Consider the following 23,860-nt stretch of genomic DNA (forward strand, 5'->3'; position numbering starts at 1 on the left):
TGCAGTACAGTATAGCGTTGGCAATTACAGCCGACACCCTCTCTGCAGCACGATCTCCTAATGAGGAAGAAATAATGTGTTTCATGTGGTCAAGCAGGATCCTGGTTTTGCACACTCTGGCATCTTCACCTGAGTTTGTATTCAAATCCTGGAGTCGGAGTGAACTTCCCAACCACCTGAAAGCTGAGGAAATGTTCAGCTTTGAAGAGAACCTGACTACCTGTTTTTTCAGAATGTCTATTGAAATATGATTGGATCTTGCGATTCACACATTGACAAAAGGCTGTACAGGTACAGATCTTGACGGGGATAGGGATGGAAGAGAGATTGAGTTTGTGCTTTCTGATGTAATGTCCTTTGGTCCATGTTATCACTGAATTTCCCCACTATCGACATCCTGGGGTTACCATTGACCAGAAACTGAACTGGACTAGCCACATAAACACAGTGACTAAAGGAGCAGGTCAGAGGCTGGGAATCCTGCAGCGATTAACTTCCCTCCTGACTCCCCAGAGCCTGTCCACCATCTACAAGGCATAAGTCAGGTATGTGATGGAATACTTCCCAAATGCCTGGATGGATACAGCACTAAGAAACTTGACACCATCCAGGACAAAGCAGCCTGCTTGATGAAACCGCATTCACAAACATCCCCTCCCTCTACCACTGACACTCAGTAGCAGCAGTGTATACTATCTACAAGATGTACTGCAGAAATTCACCAAGGTCCTCAAGACCGCTCCTTCCAAACCCGCGACCACTTCCATCTAGGATAAGGGCAGCAAATATCTGGGAACACCACCCCCTTCAAACTCCACTCCAGTCCACTCACCATCCTGACTTGGAAATATATTGCCTTTCCTTCACTATCGCTGGGTCAAAATCCTGGAATTCCCTCCCTGTCGACAATTGGTGTCCCTACATCAGACGGACTGCAGCAGCTCACCCCCCAGCTCCTGGGCAGGAAGTGCTGGCCCAGGCAGCAACAACCCACAATCCCACAAATAAGTTAAAAAAAATGAATGAACTTATTTAGATTCAAACTATTCGTTTTGTTGGCAGGGGGTGGGGTTCCCTTTCTCTTGATCGACCAAATTAGGGCAGTACCAGTTTGTATGTTGGAATCATTTCTCTGTTTTAGTGGGTCTCGTTTTTCTGTATGTGGTGACTACTGCCTTTGAACTACATTCGCATTGAGTCATTTGTTCGAATATTTTACATTTTTTGAAATCATTAAATGTTGAGTAATAGGACTTGTATCAATTTAAAAAGGAATTCTTATACTTAATGGAAGGGAATTGTCAGACTTATATCCTGGATTTTTGTACTTCCAGGATTTCTCTAGCCCCTGTGTATCTTTACTGGAGAGGCAGCATATGAATATGACATGAGGGAATCGTAGGTCTGCAATTGCAGACTGAACCTTAAGTGACTCATCTGCGTTGATGTGATGAATTTCTGAAGGGAGGCTGAATCATGAGCTGCAAATGCCTCAGTTAAACCTCCACGATGTGGTGCAGATCCTACTGGAAGGTGGTAGTGTGGGATGTGGATAGTATGAGATACTGTGACAGTCTGTTCTGAAGCCCCCAGGAATATGCTGAGCATTGTGCTGCTGCTGTGATGTTTCTGGGTTCACAATGATCCCCAGTGAGAGGTAAGCATGCAGTTCTTCAGTGTTATTGAAGATTCGACCCCACTGTGTTTTAACTTTGTTCTGGGTTCCCACTTGGGCTTGACAGTAAACCCTAATTTTCTGTTCTGGTTTAGAGATTGATGCCAACTGAGATTCGAGTGCATGTGTCTGAGGGGGGAGGAAACCCAATCACTGGACCCTTTTCTATCAGTGAGCGCTCTTGCTAGGTTCACATCAAAATGAGCCATAAAATTACTTCTCATGTCCTCCTGTAGTGCCGTGGCCTCGACCTTGTCTGTCAGGTCGTCCAGTTTTGATCTGGTGAAATGATGATGGTACCAAATCCAACAGAAACCAGGCACTACAGGAATGAGGTTAATATTGTGCAGCATGATGTTGAATCTTGTGACACCAGCTCACTATGCTAACTAGAACATAGAGAAATATGTATTAATTGGACAGCAGTGTGCTTACCGTAGGGCCTTCGATGAATTGGCCAAGGACAGAGAGAGATGTGGAGCTCCTGCTGTTGAATACCTGACTCTTGAAGGATTGCTTGGAAGGACCTTTTGCTTTCATCTTTTCCCCCTTCTGCCCCCCCTCTCTCTCTCTCTCCCTCTCTCTCTCTCAGTTCACGCATTGACCGGAAAAAACGCGAAAGATCCCAAATCCGATTTCCAACAGCCTTACAAATGCAGCATTTCTGAGTCCAGCGAGTGGCTGGGTTTGCAGCTATGGGTTTGTGAGATGGTAAAGGACCGAGGGTTGTGGTGCTGACTGTGGTGTGGGAGATCTGATCGGTGAGCCTAAGTCAGGTGCAGAGGCAGTTGGGTTTGTCTATGATTCTCCCCCCCCCCCCCCCCCCCCCAAACACACACACACACACACACACACACGCCATGTTTCCCAGGAAACATTATGCATGCTGAGCATCCTGTGGATGGGAAATTGGTACCAGGGCAATGAAAGGCCAGCAAGCTGCCAACATCAGAAGAAGGCTTTTGTAGAACAAAAGAAATTATTGGAGGACAATAAATGTGAAAAGACACTTGTTAAATGTGTCAGTATCTGAATTTCTATTGCTGGATTCTTGGTATCAATGTTGTTAGTGTGTATTGAGAATTAGTACAAACTTGCAGTCGCTGCAAGCAGTTAGTTACTACATTCTTAATGGTGACAATGTGTGAGAAGGAGAGGAGCTGATCCTCATTAATAAGCCGGTTAATACCCTTCTAATGTGGCACCTTTGGTTCCTTTCTCTTCCTTGTAAAGTTGAAACCCATCCATTTGGTTAAGCCTAGATTCTGGTGCTCTCTCCAGGCCCTGTCTTGGCTCAAATGTGAGGTTTTAATTACCTGCCAGGCAATGACTGAATGTCCTTATCATCCTTCAGCCTACATTCAGCGTGCCCCATCCCACTCTTCACCTCTTCCTGCCCCAATACACACACGCACACACACTCTCACCCTCTCACACACACTCTCACCCTCTCACACACACACTCTCATCCTCTCTCACACACACTCTCACTCTCTCGCACTCACTTGCTCCTACGCACTTTACACACCAGTGCATGTTCACTCACTGTCGGGTTCTCGCTCTCTCACAATAATGTGGCACTGCACATGTATTAGCCTATTAAATATATTAGAAACTGTACCTACTTGTAATGAATGCAGGTCATTTTCATATTGACTTATGAGGGTTAAGGATTTGATTGGGTTGGAGGTTTTAGCTTTATCTCAAACCGAGCTCCGCCCCTATGTAGTGATGCTGCAGCTGGGTAAAACGCAGTCCCCTTGATCCCATCCATCACCAGCTGCTTGAGTTATCATACAGGTGTATATCTTACCTGGTGCTGGAGAAAGAGATGAAAGTTGAAGTTCATCTTGAGCTCATCAGGACTAGGAGGCAAGAAACCAAATGTAAAATGGGAACACCAATTTATCCAGCATTAGGGCAGCACGGTGGCTCAGTGGTTAGCACTGCTGCCTCACGGCATCAAGGATCCGCCAATTCCACCCCCTTGGGCGACTGTCTGTTTGGAGTTTGCACATTATCCCCGTGTCTGCATCGGTTTCATCCCACAGTCCAAAGATGTGCAAGCTAGGTGGATTGGCCATGGGAAATGCAGGGTTACAGGGAATAGGGTAGGGGGGGGGGTGCTGGTTGGGCTGCTCTTTGGAGGGTCAGTGTGGACTCAATGGGCCGAATGAGCTGCTAAGGGATTCTATGATTGGAGGTTGCTGGAACATTTGATTGACCTCAAACCAGGCACAGCAGACTATTGATTGGTCACTGTGTTGCCATGTGGGAGTACAGCAGGGATTGGCAGTCTCCATGTCCCTGTCCCAATGAGAAGGGCCAACCCTGTGTGCCAACACGGAGGCTCCAGTGTGGGAATCTCAGTAGCTTCTAGCATACACAGGTGGAACACACTGCAAGCCCATCTGATTTGCTTAAATTGGTGCAAGAGAAAGTTTTACTTTGTCTTTTTTTAATCAATGTTTAAGTTGTGTGTACAACCAAGCAATTAGATGTATAGCTTTCTGTGTACACAAGACGAGAAGTAGTTAATGCCTTATCATTCAATGGAAGGCACAACAAGGTCTCCAAGCAGCTGGTAAACCATCTTGGTTTCTAACCTGGTTATTTGGAGGCAGTTGCGATAATGAACAAATCTTCTCAATGCTGCTGGCAGGTTTTAACCTCTAGTTCTGCTCCAATGCAGTGCTGCAGATTGAACAGTTCTGAGAGAATTTGTGTGGTTAGACCACAGAGAGGGGTGTTTCCCTCTGAAAACTGTGCAGACCACTTGGCCTGGGCTTTGATTCTTGTGTAGAATTGATGGTTACAATGTCAATGTGGCAAAGGGATGTTTCCTCATGTAATTCAACATTAAAGTGGCTTCATGTTTGAGAGAAGGATTTTGAAGTTTTTAATGTCTTTTGATATCTGGATACTAGCAGAGGTGTTAACACACATGAGACATAGATATTGTAGTAAGCATCTGCTGCGTAGTATGTTTGGCTGTGTATTTGATGAGCTGATGCCCTTCACTGCCATGTGCTTTCAGGAAAGGCCTGACTTTATTATGGGGATCCAAATTCAAATTGTTCTCCTGTCATTGTGCTTCATGTTAAACTTGGGAAGGAGAAAGCGGCCAAGAGATTGAAGGCTTAAAAAATTCATTCAAAAGTCACGCATTTTAGATTGGGGATTAATAAAGGCTGATGAGTGTGTTATAGTGAAGGCACGCCTATATTGGCCCTCCAAATCAGCATTACGACTGTGCCATGCTCCTGCCCTTTTCCCCTAACCTGACACATTTGGTCGGGTTTAAATAACCACCTAGTGCCCTCTGGGAGCCTCCACCTCACTTGCAGGCAGTGCATTCCACACACTAACCAGTCACTGGGTGAAAGGTTAATTCTCACATCACCCTTGCTTCTCTTGCAAATCACTTGAAGAGTCTGCCCTCTCATTCTTGATGCTTTTCCATGCAGCGACAGCTTCTCTCTATCTCCTCTGTCCAAGCCCCTCCACTCAGTCTTCTCCCAGTGTCTTCAATCTGTCCTCATCACTGACCTTTCTCAACCCTGGAACCATGCTTGTGAATTGCTTCTGCTCTCTCTCCCATATGTGCACACCTCTCCCTATAATGTGGCACCCACAATTGGATACATTGCTCCAGCTGAGGTCTAACCAGTGTCTTGTGTACAAGTTCAACATCACCTCCTTTCACTTGTACCATGTCCCCATTAACAAAGCTGAGGGAGGACACTGCCTGCTTTATTAAAGGCTATCTCCATGTGTCCTGTTACCTTCAGTAATCTGTGCATGTATGTACCCAGGTCCCTCTGCTCCTACCCTCTCCCTTTTAGAATTGTACCCCCTACTTTATACTGTCTTTCAATGTTTTTCCAGACAAAGTGTATCACCTCATTCTTTGCTGCATTGAACCTCACCTGCCCACTCCAGTGAATTATCTATGTCTTTGTGAGGTTCTACATTGTCCTCCTGACGGTTTTATAGTTCTCCTTGGTTTCACAGCATCAAGCCAGTTTGTAATTGTCCCCTGCGCACCAAGATCAGGAGAAGCCAGGCTGCCAAAACCAGGGCCTGGGAAATTTCACTTCCAGCCTCCAAGATATCCATCATTGTGTTTCCAATCACTAGCCCTATTATTCCATGACTTATAGCTATCCTCAAAGTCGGTCATGTGGCACTGTGTACCAAACACCTTCTGGAAGTCTATGTACACCACACCAGCAGCATAATCTCCTGTTACCCTCTTGAAAAAGAAAGGGCCAGCAAGTGAGACAAGAATTCCCCTTTAGACATCCAGGCTGACTTCTCTTCACCACCCCACCTGTCCCCATGTGATAACTAACTATCCCCAATAATTGTTGCTTAAAGCTTCCCCACCACTGACCGGTCTCTGGATGTTTCCATTGATCGATGGTCATGGAGCTTATACGGGGTATGGTTACTGTAAAAGTTCATCACAAAATCTCTGAAATGTGATTGATTCGAGCTCAAATTCTATTCAAAAATAACATTCACAGTAAGATAAAGTTAAAACCAGCAGCACTTAAGAATTAGTATTAATTGGCTAACATTTGTTATTTATGACAAGATAAATTCAGTGTTAACCTTACTCATTTTTATAACAATGCAAGCTGTACATCTCATTCAATCTATAAATAAACAATGAATTCACTGTAATATTTAGCTTTGAGTTTTTTTGAAATCGCTGGTCACCATTGAAAGCAGCAAACACTTCATCTCATGGTCAAGGTGCGTACCTTCTTCATGCTTATCTTCATCATAAGGCATAAGGTCTACATCCTCATTACTCCACAATTGTTCTCCATATGTTCGAGCATGCTCGGTATTACATTTTTAAAGAAATTATGTTTTGGGTCAAGTTCATTCCATGTGTTTTGAACCTTTTTGACCTCTCTGTTGGTGTTGAGGTTCTCTACCATGTTTAGTGTATTTTTCAAAAACCTGTTATCATTCAGTTGTTGGGTACTGCTCTTGAGAGGTTTATTTTAGACAGTCCCAAAGCTCAGAGTTTCCCAGACAATCAAATTTCCTTCTTTTTATCATCCTCCTGGTCTTCCATTGCATCCCTCTTTGATCCATTTTTTGGAACCATTTCCATCCCTCCGAATGACATGGGAAACAACACATTTCTGAAATCTCTCTGAGCTCGTCATTTGAATTTGACATTGTGCCATCTGCCACTCAGGGGAGAACCATTCTGAGATCCCCCTTTCTTGTGGTCGGTGGTCTCCACAATGGCAGTTTCTTCCCTGGTCTTGTTTTGCGAACCTGTTGAACTTTATTATTGTGTCATCCATATACTTAATACAGACTAATTAATGCATATTTCTTATCATTTGGAAGGCAGATTGATGTAATTTGATTTTATTGTTACGTTCAGGTGACAAGCTCGGTGAAATGTTATTTTCTCAGATAGCTAAATCACATCTTGCAAGCATTGTGCACAGCACTAGCACTGACCTCGAATTGTGAAACACCTTTGTTCCTCAATCCCCTGTGAATACAGAGTCTGGTGACAGAGAGAATATTCATAGAGTCTGGGAGTCTAGTAGATCACAGGCCCGTTCTAGATTGGACGTGGTTTTCTCACCTGGGTGTTACATCACTTCCCTTGCCCCATGAAGAAGGTAGATGGGACATAGTGGACACTGTCAGCGTACCTGTCTGTTGGTAGCATCACCTACCTGTACACACCTGGTGTTTAGAGTCAATTTAGACTAATACACCTTCATAAATGCGCATTAAATGGTATATGCCTGGAACCTTGCAAACTGTGCTCCAACCGATCACATTGCTCATCAATTCTGAGTGATAAAGTGCAACATTGATCCTGTTTGCATTCTGAGATTACCTGCTAACTTTGTAAGTCAGATGCAAAGGGCTAAAAGAGAGGAAGTAACAATTTGAAAGTTCAATGCAGTGAATTCTGTCTTTCATTATGATGTGTAAAGTTGCATTTTTGTGTCCATTTTGAACACCTACCTTTTTCCAACTCCTTGTATTCATCAGTCCAGCGGCAATATCTTTCTGTCACTGATGTGTGACCTTTGAAGTGCGGTGACCTGACTATAACACTTCTCCTGTAAAGCACCTTTTATTTTTGTGACCTTTTCGCGAGGTTCAGTGGCCTGTGTGGGTCAGCTCCGTGATGTACTGATTACTCAATGTGTGACCGTTTGGAGCAGGAATTTCTTTCATCTTGTTTCTCTGCTATTGAAATCCTCTTTCCATGTTCAGTTACCAGTGGCCCCAGCGATTGCCTTATATCAGCCTCCTTTGGCTCTCATTAAGATGCTCATCGTGACCTTCCATTGCGCCTACCATGCAGTAGACCATCCCATGATGCTCCACCATTGCTCCAGCAAAGCTCTGTTTTGATACAGAGCAAGATCCTCAGATATTCGGGCAGGACTTGAATTTGCTGTCTGTCCCTAATTGCCCTGGAACTGAGCAGCTTACTAGGGCCCTTTTCAAAGGGGCAGTTAAGAGTCAGCCACATTGCTGTGGGTCTGGAGTCAGATGTAGGCCAGACCAGGTAAGGACAGCAGATTACCTTCCCTGAAGGACATTGGTGACCCAGATGGGATTTTTGTAGCAATCAGCAATGTGTGGTTGCCATGTGCACCAAACATCTTGTGTAATTTAATAAAGTAAAGTAGACTCTTTGAGTGATTGTAGTGGGGGATATTGACTGTATCATTTGTAAAGCCCTGAATTTGTAACCATGTGTGTCTGGAATATTATCCCGTCATTACTTAATGTGAACTAAATGTTCCTTGGGTTTTAATTTGCCATTCATTGACTATACAGGATGCAAAAGAATGATTTTGTCTTCCTGTGATAAGGCTGAACCTTGGTGATTGTTTTGAAATGCTGGGAGCTGGTTCTTCCTTGTGCCAAGTTCCAGTGTTCTCGTGTTTTTTTTTGTGAATGAGTTGATTCCAGTCAAGCCACTGTACTTTGGAGAGAGCTACATGTACACTCTTTTTAATTACCAGAAAGGCTTTGTTTAAATTCACAAGTGTTCTGTTGATGGTCACCCAGTGTTGCACAAGAATGTGATATAATGAATAGAATGCAGCGCAGGGTTAGTGTCAGGAAGGAGGGTTATAAACGTTAGGTCTTACACCTCCCCCCACCCTGTCCTGTCCCCCCCACCCCACCCGTTCTCTCAGGCCCCATGCACGGGATAATTTGTGCTGGAAAATTGGCCATACAAGGATTAGTAATACACCATACCCTGGGTTACAGGCCTCAAGCCAATAGATTTCATCGTCAATATCATCGGAATCTCTCTGCATTCTGTTACAACATGTTCTTCTGCTATAAAGCAACTGAACATAATTTAATATTTGAAATGAGTACATTGTGTACTATATGCATAGTTAATTTAAGCTTTGGCGATTTGTAGAATTTCTCAAATTTCATGTATTAACTGTGCAAATGTTAGCAGGAAGCAAAACATGGGGCACTTGAATAAGTAGCAGGAGCAATGGTTTAAAGAAGCTGCTGGAGAACATGTCTGTACAAAATACTACGTTTGTCCAGCCCAGCGTGGGTTTTTGTCAGCTGTCATATATTTATAAAGTCCTTTTCCAATACAGACATCAGTGGTTGAATTACATCGGCTGTCATTTTCTAGACTTTAGTAAAATCTTAACATTGGACACAATTTCTGATTGCACTAAGGAAGCTGGTGACTTTATAAAACTTTTGCGGTTGCTGATTTTCTGTTTGTTAGGTTATTTCTCAGCGTTTGACAAACTCAGCTTTCCATAGTAATGGTTTTGCTGGCTTCCAGACTCTATTGCCTTTACATGTTTTATGCCAATATCCTTTTCGCTAAAATCCTAGAGAGAGAGGTAGCCTTATTGAAACATACAAGATTCCTGGAGGACCTGACAGGGGAGATGAGGGAAGGTTATCTCCCCCTGTGGGAGAGTCATAGACCAGAAGGGCATCATCTCAGATCAACAGATCACCCTTTTAAGACTGAGCTGAGGAGAAATTTCTTCTGAGGATAGTGACCCATGGCATTCTTGATCACAGTGTGTGCTTGAGGTTGGGTCATTAAGTATTTGAGATGCCTTTTTTTTAATCAGGAAGAGAATCAAGGGTTATGAGTAAAAGGCAGGAAAGTGGAGTTGAGGATGATCAGATCAGCCATTGAATGGTGGAGCAGACTTGATGGGCTGAATGGCCTATTTCTGTTCCTACAACTTGAAGTCTTAATCTGAATTGGTTGCAGTTTGTCTTCGATAGTGGACTTAAACCATGCCCTAACATTAAGCGGCAGAAATAAATTACTTGGTAAAAGATTGCATCTAGTACATGTTGAATATGTGCAGATATATCAGCTCCTTATAGCTGTAGCATTTCCCTTGTTAACTGCCCCCTTCAAATATTGTTTAGCATGCAATTATTAATTTTAGGACTTTGGGAAAAATGGACAAGCAATGGTTCAGTTGCAGTGTCACTGGGAGATATGAGGAGAATGTGCAAACTCCACACAGTCATTCGAGGTGGGAATCAAACCTGGCTCCCTGATGTTGTGGGGCAGCATTGCTAACCACTGAGACATCGTGTCACCCCTTCTAATGGAGGGTAATTGCAGTGTTTTTCCAGAGAGAGCATAAACTCAACAAAATGATTAGATTAGATTAGATTCCCTACAGTGTGGAAACAGACCCTTCGGCCCAATAAGTCCACACCGACCCCTTCGAAGAGTAACCCACCCAGACTCGTTTCCCTCTTGAGTAATGCACCTAACATTGTGCAATTTAGCATGGCAAATTCACCTGACCTGCACATCTTTGGGCTGTGGGAGGAAATTGGAGCACCCAGAGGAAACCCATGCAGACACGGGGAGAATGTGCAAACTCCACACACACACAGTCGCCCGAGGTTGGAATCGAACCTGGGTTCCTGGCCCTGAGAGGCAGCAGTGCTAACCACTGTGCCGCCCTAATGGGTGATGTCAGAAGATATTTTCTGAAGCAGTTGTAGGGAATGGGATCCCAAGTAGCAGTGGTAAGAGTAGAATTTGTAATCTGGCCCAATATTTAATAAAGAAAGCTTTGAAAGAGCGTGGTCATGGGATTAATTGGATTGGATTTTCAGGAAGTTTTGGATTCTAGGGAGAGTGGGACAGACCATGTAGTAAACTTTACAATAGCTGAAAAATGTGTTGCTGGAAAAGCGCAGCAGGTCAGGTAGCATCCAAGGAGCAGGAGAATCGACGTTTCGGGCATAAGCCCTTCTTCAGGATTGAGGGAATATCAGTGTGATATCTAAATCTTTCTTGGTCTCTGCTTCCTCACTTTGCAAATTCTGAATGATTAAGAAAATTTGTATCCATAAAGAAAGGGGCACTCTCTGTTTCACTTAACCAGCTGCTCTCTGTTCTTGTATCCTCCAAACATGAGTTTATTCAAAACTCTGCAGTCCATATCTCGCACTGTTCGTTCATCAATTAAGCCTGAGCCTCCTGATCTACATCCGTTTCTGCTCTGACATCTGCTCCTTCTCTTTTTAAATACTTCCATGGGCTTTCAAGTTTCCCAATATCTAACCCATTCCAGGCCCGGCCTCTCTGTACAACTATCTGAGGTCTCTGCTCTCCTCCTCCAGTGTTGGCCTCTTGATGATCGTCAATGCTAATCCCAGCACCAGTGGCAGCGCCCCCCCCACCCCACTTCACCTTGCTCTGGAGTTGCCCCTCCCACGCAGGGTGTTCCTTGACCAAGCTTCTTCTCATCATTCCCTTTGCTTCTCATGCTGTCGAGTGTTGTTCGGTAACATTCCTATCAAGTTCTTTGGGGATTCACCTGCATAAAAGGCACTGTGTAAATACAAATTATTGCTGTCACCTGACTTCCTGAAGTCTTTTGGAAGGTCTTCATTTTAGTTTTCTGACTACACTCCCCTGCCCCAGGAAATTAGGCTGCACAACATACATCAGTAATGCTATAACTGCCTGATGTCCACCCATTAACATGGGCAGTGCTAATAACTCCGACAGAGTCAAAGTCCCTTTACCCTGAGAAATGGCCATCTTCGCTGACCTCTCCAAGCCTTTCTGTCTGAGCACAGTCATAATATTTGCAGGTTTTTAAAGCAGCCTGTTCAGGGATGACAATGCATGTCTCTGGAGCAGGAGAGACTTGAACACAGGCCTCCTGGCTCAGAGGTAGGGACACCACCACTGTGCCACAACAGCCTCTTCATAACACTTCTGAAGTAAGAGTAAGTGGCGTCACCTAAAGTGGGGCAACTCGGAATTAAACAGCTGTCACAGTTTAACTCTGACCCAGCCTTTAGTTTCTTGTTACGTGTCGTCGTTATTTCAAGAGTTGAAATAGTTCCATCGATTGTATTTTCATCTGAATTCCTGCCTTGGATTTTACTGAGCTGTGGTCTTTCCCTCCCGGTGTTGGGGGTTTTGAGGTATTTGAGTGTACTGATCTCTCAAACTTGACCGGCTCTGTTTGAGGTGACTGCTGTTAGAGCAGTGAATCCATGGGTGACTGGGAGGAAGAAGCCTTTCCTTTTTGGCATCTGTCCTTTGGCACTGCTTTGTTAAATAATTCATCGCACAAATTTCCCTTCCTTTTGGCTTCAGCACTGCACCCATCAGGCCTGGTTTTGTTTTCGCCTCAGTGACTGATCCGATGTTGATTCACTGTGGGTGTAGCACGTCCGGTTTTATTGTTGGTTGAATGTTTGTTGGAGCATTGTAAATACTGCTGCGCCCTCGTCCGAGGGCAATGGTGGCAAGCCTGTTCTGACGGTGGGGGTGGGGGGATCTGCAGCTCCTGAATCAAAGCCGGCTTCTATAACTCAGCAAGAAATAATAAAACAACAAGGATTGGTTATTTCTGCAGTGGCTGCTCAGTATTTACTGATAAATACCTTGTGCCGGTAGGTTCCCAGTGTGATTCGGGCTTGGCAGCATGTCCCACCATCCACTTTTGATCGTGGTGGGATGGATCTTCATGCCACTTCACCGTAAATCTTTTTGATCCATATGGGTGACACGGTGGCTCAGTGGTTAGCACTGCTGCCTCACAGCACCAGGGACCTGGGTTCGATGCCAGCATCTGGTGACTGTCTACGTGGCATTTGCACATTCTCCCCGTGTCTGTGTGGGTTTCCTCCCACAGTCCAAAGATGAGCAGGTTAAGTGGATTGGTCACACTAAATTGCCCATAGTGTTCAGGGATGTGTAGATTAGGTGGGTTAGTCAGGAGAATGCAGGGTTACAAGGATGGGGTAGGGGGCTGGGTCTGGGTGGGATGTTGATTGGAGGATCAGTGTGGACTTGATGGGCCAATTGGCCTGCTTCCACACTGCAGGGATTATGATTCTATATCAATACCTCCATTCCCCTGCTACATTTGTAAGAAATGGTCAGTGACATCTTGCAAATTTCCAATGATTCGCTGCCTTTGAGCTGAACAAATTCCAAACCACATTGTATGTGCAGGGACATAGGTCTAGGTCGAATAGTGTTGCCCGAGAGAGAGAGCCCACCAAAGAGGGAAACTCTTTCTCTTGTCACTTAAGTCTGTCTTGATCTTAATGGTATCAGCTCTCAAACCTCGAAAGCCAAGGGAATGTAGCACAAGGTAGGTTTGTGCTGGCTGTCCTTCTAAATTAATGTTTAATCTTTGGCCCCACTGTGGTGAGCGCAGTCTTTCAGGTGGGTCTGATCACAGCGCTGTACAGTGGAAACATCACTTCCTCACTTTTCCGAGTTGCAATTCCTCAGAGATGGAAAGGCAGCTTCTTTATTAGGCTTCTCCTTCCATTGTGTAGTTGGACGCTGGTTTGTAAGCTGCATGGTCCCCTGGCTGTGATCGCTCAGTCAGCTACATTGTCACCCTTAAGAAATTCCTCCCCGTAACATCCGTCAATCCTGTTACTTCAAAGCAAGAAAGCCTCAATTAATTTTTCAAATATAACTTGACTTTAGCAAAATTTGACTGGTCATTGACCAATTGAGACATTTCTGAATATTTAATAACTTCATCTTGAGTGATGCATATTAATGGATTGTGGCACCTCTTTTATTTCTGAAACCAGGCTGTTCCCTGACTCGGTTTATATCTTGGAAAGTTGTACAACTGCAGTGTCTTTTTACCTGGCCTCACTTGGCAGATTAGAAGGCTAGCCATCGGGGCTAGGAGATTCTCTAACCCGAAATCCATTGAGATGTTCCAAATAATTCCTCACCTGCACTTACCGGTTCTTCTGTACCTCTCTCTAATACACCATTTCCTTTCCATCACCGTTTTTAATAACCCTTTCATGTCCTCAGTCCCCGCAATTAGATTTCCCCTTTGATCGTGGGCTAGCAAGCGGTCAGCATTCTTTTACTTTTTAAAACTATTTTAAAAGCCTTTTGCAATTTTGTTACAGACAGTGACAAGCTGTGGCAGTGTAGTCATTGGTTGTTAAGTTAGGAAGCAAGAAGCCAGTTTCTTGCTGTGGGAGCTTGCTGTGCACAATGTGATGAGAAATCAACAATCATCTTTAATGATACTGAGCGAGGGGTACATTTCAGCCGGTCACTGGGAGCAGCTTCCAGCTTTGCTCACAGATAATGCTGTGGGATGTTTGTGCCCTGGGCCTCGGTTTAATATCTCCACCTGAAAGGTGACAGCACCTTTTGATGGTGTTGCACTCCCCCAGAACTCATAGAATCATACAGCATGAAAACAGACCCTTCAGCCCAACTTGTCCATGCTAGCCAGGTTCCCCAACTAAACTAGGCCCATTTGCCAGCATTTGACCCATCTCCTTCAAAACTCTTCCTATCCATATACCCATCCAGATGCCTTTTAAATGTTGTCATTGTACCAGCCTCCACCACTTCCTCTGGTAGCTCATTCCATACACACACCACTCTCTGCGTGAAAAAGTTAGGTCCCTTTGACTTCTTTCCCGTCTCACCTTAAACCTATGCTCCTCTAGTTCTGGACTCCCCGACACCAGAGAAAAGACTGTGTCTATTTATCCTATCCATGAGCCTCATGATTTTATAAACCTCTATAAGGTCACCCCTCAGCCTCCGACGCTCCAGGGAAAACTGCCCCAGCTTATTCAATCCCTCCCTATAGCTCAAACCTTCCAACCCCGGCAACATCCTTGTAAATCTTTTTCTGAATCCTTTCCAGTTTAACTTGTGAACCCTACCTAGTTTTCCCTTCCTACAGCAGGGAGACCAGACTTGCACACAGTATTCTAAAAGTGGCCTCACGATCAGAGCAGTTTCAGAATGTTCTCACTCGGGTGCTGGGCTGGGTGAGGTATGGCTGGTAGCAACAATTGTTTTCCCAGATGCTGCCATGGTTTGCAAAAGAGCTAGCAATATGAACGAGCCACGTTTTTAAACATGGAGCTGTTTTCTCCCACTGGGTTACAGTGGAGAGCCTCCTGCTGTGTGTTCGAGGGGCATTGGTTTTTTTAATGCTGCTGGGATGTGCTGTGTCCCAGTAGCTGCTGGGACCTCCTCTCTCCCCCAACACCACCCCCCCCCCACACACACACACACACACACACACACACACACACACCCCGTATAGTTTCTGAATACTCAGCTCCCAACTCTCAGTCTAAGCTCAGGCTCCCTGGACTTGGGCAAGCAAACCGGACTGAGTGGGGCTTGTTACAAACAGCTAGCGCACTTAGGAAAATGTTTCACTCTTTGGCCTGCACTCTGATAATGCATTCGACCCGTTTTATAAATACCAGAGAGCACCTGGTGTGGGGGTACTGGGGTGGACAAGGTCAGAAATGAGACAACACCAGGTTATATCCAACCGTTGTATTTGAAATCACAGGCTTTTGGAGCACTGGCCCTGACGCTCACCTGATGAAGGAGCAGCGCTCCGAAAGTTTGTGGTTTCACATAAAACGGTTGGACTATAACCTGGTGTTATCTGACTTCTGATCTTGTTTCAAACCTGTTTACTTCAGGAAGCTGAGTCATGCATGTTGGAGATTACAGAGATTAGCAAACCGTCCCTATGTTTGACTCCTACCTGTCCCAGAGTGAACTCCTTCCTCCCTCTCTCAAATTGTTTTTATAAAATCGGAATCAGACAGTGAAACATGACACACCAGGCAGACTGTCGCACATGAGGCAAAAATCTGCCTTTTGTAAATCAATAGGAATCTCTACAATTTGGTGGGAGAAATTCAGGTCCACCAGGACATTTTGTGTTACTTTCACATCTTGTTTTTACAATATTCCAGCTCCCTGTTCTTGCTTTGTCTCCAGCTCTGTTCTGGTTGTAATGTAGTCTGGACATTCAAATCCCTACTGGACCTGAACTCACCTGAGTTAGTGTGTCTGAGCAGGCAAGTTCTTGGAACTGGACACCACCATCACCCCTCCAGTCCACTCCCAGCCACACTTCCTGCACTGCTACCTCTCTCTGCCACTCCCTCCCAGTTTAAAGATCACCCATAACAGATTCAGTAACATCTCAGCTTGGTCCATACAGGTTGGACTTTTGAACGTGAGATATTTTACTTTGTGTGGCAAGCATCTTACCAGCAGGAGCAATGCATACATTACTTGTAAATCATTTTATATGCATAGGGTCTATTTTAAAAAGATAATCCTGACCAACCTGAATCGTTTCACAAGGGGCTCAGTGACTCACCATTTAATGCTAAAACTGGGGAGAGGGCATTAAGCTCTCATTGAGTCAGGGGAACCCTAGCCAATATCGAGGAGATAGTGCTGGTGTTATATTTTACAGATTGTATCAGAGATGCAATTACTGTACACCATTCTAATGGGGGAGGGGTGCAGTTATATCAGAGTACAACAGGAGTTTAATTTCGATAAATGCGAGGTGCTGCATTTTGGGAAAGCAAATCTTACCAGGACTTATGCACTTAATGGTAAGGTCCTAGGGGGTGTTGCTGAACAAAGAGACCTTGGAATGCAGGTCCATAGCTCCTTGAAAGTGGGGTCGCAGGTAGATAGGATAGTGAAGAAGGCGTTTGGTATGCTTTCCTTTATTGGTCAGAGTATTGAGTACAGGAGTTGGGAGGTCATGTTGCGGCTGTACATGACATTGGTTAGGCCACTGTTGGAATATTGTGTGCAATTTTGGTCTCCTTCCTATCGGAAAGATGTTGTGAAACTTGAAAGGGTTCTGAACAGGCTGGGGCTGTTTTCCCTGGAGCATCAGAGGCTGAGGGGTGACCTTATAGAGGTTTATAAGATCTTAAGGGGCATGGATAGGATAAATAGACAAAGTCTTTTCTCCTGGGGAAGGGGAGTCCAGAACTAGAGGGGATAGGTAAAAGACCTCGGTTAGAGATAAAAAAGGGACCTAAGGGGCAGCTTTTTCACACACAGGGTGATGTGTGTATGGAATGAGCTGTCGGAGGAAGTGGTGGAGGCTGGTACCATTGCAACATTTAAAAGGCATCTGGTTGGGTATATGAATAGGAAGGGTTTAGTGGGATATGGGCCAGGTGCTGGCAAATGGGACTAGATTCATTTGGGATATCTGGTCGGCATGGTCGGGTTTGACTGATAGGTCTGTTTCCGTGCTGTAAATCTCTATGACTCAATGACTTTATTTGAGAAAGATGTGTGTAATTTGATTTATTTTTAGGACAGACTGATAAGGCCATTAGAACCCACAGCCTTGCCCTTCCTTCTTGTTAGCACCAGCCGCTCATATACCTTCCTGTAATATTTGTGAAGGGTGGAGATTCCAAACTTTAAACCTACCTCAAACAGCAGTGTTTGTGCAGTTAGTAGAATGTAAGTCAGCCATGCCTCTGGATTGGGGCAGCCATTGGGTTAGCATCAATTCCCATAAAAACCCATCTGGTTCACTAATGCCCTTTAGGAAAGAAAATCGGCCATTCTTACCTGGGCTGGCCTACGTGTGACTCTCGACCCACAGCAATGTGGATAAATCTTAACTATCATTCTAATTGTATCACTGGCTCGGCCAACACTTATTGCCCATCCCTAATTGCCCAGTGGGCGGTAAATACACCCCCACATTGCTGTGAGGCTGGACTCCCATGTAAACCATCCAAAGTAGGGACAGCAGATTTCCTTCCCTAAAGGACGTTGGTGAATCAATGGGTTTTTATAACTATTTCATGGTCATCGTAACTGAGATTAGCTTCATACTTCAGATTTATTAATTGAATTTCAAAATCCAGTAGCTGCTGTGTCCCTGGAGATTTAGTCGACACCTCTGGATCACTGGCTCCAAGGTCTTTGCTCCTCCACCCCTCAAGATCCTTTGGCAGTAATCCGGAAAGCAGTTCACCATTACCTTCACTGGACTCATTGCAGATGGATAATAAATACTGAGTTCGACAGAGCCACCCACATCCGTATGACCTGTGTGTGTTTTTTTAAAAAAAAAGTTCAGCTTGCGATTTTTCAGTAACTAATAGCAATCAAACCAAGTTCTGTACCTTTAGCTTTTTAGTGATTTGGAGATAACTTGCATTTTTGTTTTGTCTTAAATAAGATCCTGTTGGGTGTTTTGGAGATTCAAGAGCCGTCCTCTGGAATAGAAAAGGGAGACCAGAAAACAGTTAGACGAAAGCAAACTATGGTGGTTGTTGGAAATTGGGGACAGAAACTGAAATTGCTGGAGAAACTCAGCATGTCTGGCAGCCTTTGTGGAGAAACAAGAGTTAACATTTCCCAACTGAAAAAGCGTCAAAGGAGTAGAAGTGTTAACTCTGTTTTTCTCTCCACAGACGCTGTCAAACCTGCTGAGTTTCTCCAGCACTTTCTGGTTTTGTCCCATATTTCCAGCATCCACCGTAGTTTGCTTTTGTCTGTTTTCTGGTCCCCCCCACTAATCTTGGAGCAAGGTCTTTGAATTATTCACTGAACTCTACTGGATTATATGGTTATAAAGAGAGACATTTCATTGATGAACCTCGTGCTAATTCTGTGTTTTGGGTTCTCTGGGTTGATTGAAAAGCTCTAATGGGCAATGGGATCCTACCTGACTCTGGTCTGTTTTTATTTTGCAGTGACAGCTACGTTGTACGTGTCAAAGCTGTGGTTATGACCAGAGATGACTCAGGGTGGTTACCACAGGATGGAGGTGGTCTCAGTCGTGTTGGCGTCTGTAAGGTCACACAACCAGACGGCACTGGCAGAAGTGATTTTCTGATCCATGGCGAACGACTTCGAGACAAGCTGGTAAGTCGAACGATGTCTGTGAGGAAGCCCAATAAATGATATCTTTCAATGTTAAAGGAACACTTGTATCCTTCAAATCGAAGAAATCACTCTGACCATTTATGACCAATTCTGTTTTCTGGCAGGCTCCTGATGCGATACTTTGACCATTTGTTTTGCAAATAGTATGTTGGCTGTTCTGTCTGTCTGTCTGCCTGTCCCTGTTGTCAGTGATGCCATCATTATCATTGAGCTGCTGTCTCTAAGACTGTGGCCCCCTGATGGAAATAGACCAGGAGGGGCCACTCATGAGGAAATTGCAGTATTTGTTGTCCCACTGCCACATTCTGCCCCAAAACTCCACTGTTCATGTAACATCGACCATCAGCTCCACCCCTCCCCCCATTACTTGGATCCTTCAGTGTGGGGAGCTAGGAAGAGATCAACAATCAACCAATGAACTCAGAATATTTTGGATATCATTGAAGATAAATTGTACAATCATTTCAGGAAAACCACCTTCTCCTGCGTAGGGGACTGGGAGATAGAAATCTGGTTTGGGTTTCATTCTCTGATAACACTGCTGCGATGATGTGAGCATCTGGTGTTAGTGTGATTGTAGAATGGGTGTCGTTGAGTTATTTTGCACAACGAGATGGTAATATTGTACTTAGATTGCTGGACTTGTCCCACAATCAGACAAACTCTGCAGTGGCTGACTTCTAGAAAGAACCTGAGCATCTTGCAGTAAGGAAAGCCCTTTTTCACCCAGCGTGCAGAACTCACTGCTCTGTGAGGTTGGGAGAGGCAGGAACTCCCACCACATTGAAGAAGGATTTCGATGGTCACTTAGAATGCAGGGGCTGTGGGCCATCTTTTTTTGTTTATTCACTTATGGGATGTGGGTGTTGCTGTCCATCCCTATCCACCCATTAACTGAGGGGTTTGCTCACCTATTTCAGAGGGGCAGTTAAGAGTCGACCACATTGCTGTGGGTCCAGAGTCACATTTAGGCCAGACCAGGTAAGGATGGCAGTTTCCTTCCCTAAAGGACGTTAGTGACCCAGATGGAGTTTTCCAACTATTGACAATTGTTTCGTGGTCATTACTAGATTCTTAATCCCAGATTATTGAGTTCAGATTCCACCACCTGCTGTGGCAGGATTAGATCTGGGATTAATTCGATCTGGGTTTACAGTCTAGCATTAACACCACTAAGCCATCGCCTCCACCTTAAGGGTTGGACAATGGAATTAGAATCGTTAGGAGATTGTAACCGGATGAGCTGAAAGGTCTGTTTGTGTTGTAGGCCTCTGTGACAGTATCAGCATTTCATAGAACATGCAGCTCAGAAATAGGCCCAGGCTGGAGTGTATTTGCAACTAACACTGCCTCCGTCCCACTGCACCTAATGAGACTTTCTGCTTGTTTCTCCATCGTGTGGATCAAGCTGCTCATTCTGTACATTTTGCTTCATTTCATAAGCACTGTGTTTACATGGGTTAAGGGATGGTGTTGATAAAAGATTTTGTTTCCTGTTTAAACCTCCTTCATTTCCCTGTTTCACTTTTGTTAAAATGAAGGCCCTGTCCAAAGCACCTGGTGTTTAACCTGTTAGACAAACCTGTCTTGTTCAAAGCATGTACCATCAGAACAGGCACAGTCCCCCAGGAAATCCTGCTCACAGTACAGAGCCGTGACAGTGAAACCTGGAAATAGTTGAGCCATATCTCTCTGTCCTTGTTTATTAATTCTTCCATGATGGGGATGTTGCAAATTTAGTGCCCGGAGGGCTCCTAACATTGCTGTGGGCCTGGACTCACATGTTGGCCACAGCACAGATTTCCTTCTCTGAAGGACATTAGTAAACCTGGTGAGTTTTTACAACAGTCAGTAGTTTAATCTCGCCTTTAATGAGATTATTAATGGAATGTAAATTCCACCAACTGCCTTGATGAGATTCAAACCCTCTCCCCAGAAAGTTAGGCTTACTAGCCCCGGGATATCACCACTCTGATGTCGATGATGATTTGTGATGTTGAATCAGCCATAACAGTTATTAATTGTTGTCACCTCCATTATCCCATCTAGTCAGTGATAGAATTGGATCATATTACTGTCAAATGGACGGGGAGTGTTCAGTTAGAATTATTGGGGGTTTTTAAACAGTACAATTCCTGGTGCCATTTAATAACATACAGCTTAATTCTACTTCTCTAACTTTACAAACATGTTCTCTTTATAAGGTGCAAACCATTAAAAATGATGATTCTATAGATTTTGCAGATCAAAGTGTACAAGTTTATTTAAAATCAGACAGCATGTAAGCCAGAAGCGATCTTATTCTTCCAGACACTGAGTCGAATCTTTCCTAACACTGTAACTGGAATTGCAGGGACTGTCACTAAGTGAGGTGGAGGTGCTCTGTTTGAAGATGACACTTAAAAATGCACGGTTTGTCATTGGCTGTGTTCAGGTTGTCGAAGCCAGCCAAGCACTGGCATACCGGTGTTTGTTTTCTGTGCCGTGACTGTACTCACTTTTCCTTTTCTATTTTCATGGTTTTGTTTCTTCCTCTCGCACAAGATTGTATTGGAATGCTTCTTAAAGAAAGACCTGGTTTACACTAAAGCAACTCCGACATTTCACCATTGGATGGTTGACAACAGGAGGTTTGGACTCACCTTTCAGAGCCCTGCAGATGCACGAGCGTTTGACCGAGGAGTGAGGAAGGCGATCGAGGATCTGACCGAAGGTATGTTTTGCCACTTTGCTGACTGTCCAACGTAGCACCAATCAACTGCTCAAACACTGAACAAGGCAGAATGCCTGACTCAGAATAAAATATTTGCTTTAATACTGATCCGAATTTCACTTTGATTAGATAATTGACATTTTGTGGAAAGGATTAGTTTGCAGAGGTACTTATTTGCTCTTATTGCCTTCGTTACATGAGTTTTCATAAGAAATAGAGATAGAAAAGTTTGAAAAATAGCTCCTTGTTTTTGACTCAATGTCCAATTTTGTTTCTGTGAAGGAATGTTCTGCCGTGTAAAAATTCTGTCCCATTGTTCAGGCAGGGTCTTTTCGACTGAATTCTCTCTGACAGTATGATTTTGTCAGGATGTGTGTTGCCCATAATGTCGATTGGCCTCTCTCAGTCACATCTCTGTGTCCCACTATTATCTGAATTGACCCAATGAGCACACTTCCCTGTGCGTAGTGAGCATGTTTCCAGGAACCTTTGCAGGATTAGTTTGGCTGAGATTTCAAGGGTGCTGCTGAGCCCTGGGTCCTACATCATCTTATTTTGCAATTTATTTTCTATCTGATCTGCCCCACCCCCACCCTTTTGCAAGCCTGTTGTTATAAAGTCTTGCATTGGTCAGAGGATTGAAGAATCAGAAGGGCTTATGCCCGAAACGTCGATTCTCCTGTTCCCTGGATGCTGCCTGACCTGCTGCGCTTTTCCAGCAACACATTTCCAGCTCCGATCCCCAGCATCTGCAGACCTCACTTTCTCCTAGAGGATTGAAGGCAATGGTCCCTTTTCACTGAGGGACAACCTGGTGTTGATCTTCTAATGAGGAAGGGCATGGCTCCTCTGACCGCTCTGTCCAGTTCAAAACCACTTCTCTCCCGTAATATTCACAGTAAGCGGTTACTTAGACAGTAACGTTGCTGCTATTCTGTAACCACTTTGTGTGATTTTGGTTTTAATGGTGCCCTTTCTTTCAGGGTCAACAACATCATCTTCAACAATTCAGAATGAAGTGGAGGTCGGTGATGATGATGTTTTTACAGTAAGTACGAGCTACTGCCAACATTGGCTATTTTCTTATTTACTTGTACCAAGTTGAGGGATTAATTTTAACATCTGTCACTCAAATGAATTGGACTTACTGTTCAAATCGTGAGAAAGTTCAGGACATCGGCTGACAACTTGGAATTCTGGGAGGCAGAACAATACAATGTTTGTGAATGGCTTTTCTGGGATTGAAAACTGTAAAAATGTGTCAATGTTTTGATGAGCAAGTCTGAATCTTGTGACTGATTTAAAAGTGTGACGTCTGGTGGACTCATTACTGTGGGTGACCATGAACTTGAAGCTTAAACATTCAAAGTTTCAAAGAGATGGTCTTATCTGAAACCACAGTGTGTAGACACTTTAGTCTAACGTTCTCAGTGGGAGGAAATTACTAAAGCTTCCTGTATCATTGTGAATGCAAAATTTGTTTTTTGTTGTTGAGTAATGGGAGTCTGTTCCAGGTATCGTCCCAGTCACAAGTTCTCTTTATTTTGACATTGTAAATAATGTGCAAAAGTCATTCAAATGAATTGTATGATTAATTTACAGTTTAGCAGTACCGGATTTGTGGCTCTGTCCCTTGTCTGTATTGTTGTTCAGTCATTCTAGTGTATTTGTCAATAATGAAAAGTCTAGAAGTGTTTTGGAATTGGTAAATGAATTAGATTGTAGAAATGTAGATTGCTGTATCTTTCAAGCTGATTTCTGGCATTGTATTTCCTGACAGGACATGATATTCACCTAAAGAAATCTCTGTAAAAATAATGTATGTTGGCTGCAGTTGTTAATGAATGGGAGTTCAAAGACAGTGAAAGATATTGATGTGTAATGCCGCCTTAGTACCACACCCCCTGCACGCATGTGCACATGTGCAAGCACATGCATATACAGACCCCCAAAGTGATCTGGGGTGATGAAGGACACCAATATTGAAAGAGAAGACATTTGCAGAAAATTCCTGTGTGGCACACAAGCCCTTAGTGAGCAGCATAATAAGATGTAAATTATGAACCAATCAGCAGGAGGTGCCACAAAACAGTAACTGAAAAGATTTAATGACTTGGTCCAGTACACGGCTGGCTGAATGCCACTTCTGTCTGCTTCATAAGTTGTGGTTGGTTCCACGTGAAAGTTGTCACTGTATCTGAGTTTA

At 44.1% G+C, this 23,860-nt stretch overlaps 1 protein-coding gene across 4 annotated transcripts in view; it reads left to right on the forward strand.

The window, feature by feature from the left end:
- spred2b (sprouty related EVH1 domain containing 2b) overlaps positions 1–23,860 on the forward strand; it is a 116,973-nt gene that overhangs the window by 36,446 nt on the left and 56,667 nt on the right. For 2 of the 4 annotated variants that reach the window (XM_043696677.2, XM_087991688.1), the window contains exons 3-6: positions 1,335–1,657; positions 18,749–18,920; positions 21,486–21,654; positions 22,638–22,702. In XM_043696677.2, the coding sequence (XP_043552612.1) occupies positions 1,641–1,657; positions 18,749–18,920; positions 21,486–21,654; positions 22,638–22,702 (423 nt within the window). In that variant the 5' untranslated portion in view covers positions 1,335–1,640. The remainder of the gene's footprint in view (positions 1–1,334; positions 1,658–18,748; positions 18,921–21,485; positions 21,655–22,637; positions 22,703–23,860) is intronic. The other 2 variants (XM_087991689.1, XM_087991687.1) reach the window with 1 other exon arrangement.

This window comes from Chiloscyllium plagiosum, unplaced genomic scaffold (genome assembly GCF_037043375.1).
Source record: "Chiloscyllium plagiosum isolate Xiang-an unplaced genomic scaffold, Cpla_swu_hap1 HiC_scaffold_10, whole genome shotgun sequence".
Taxonomy (NCBI): domain Eukaryota; kingdom Metazoa; phylum Chordata; class Chondrichthyes; order Orectolobiformes; family Hemiscylliidae; genus Chiloscyllium; species Chiloscyllium plagiosum.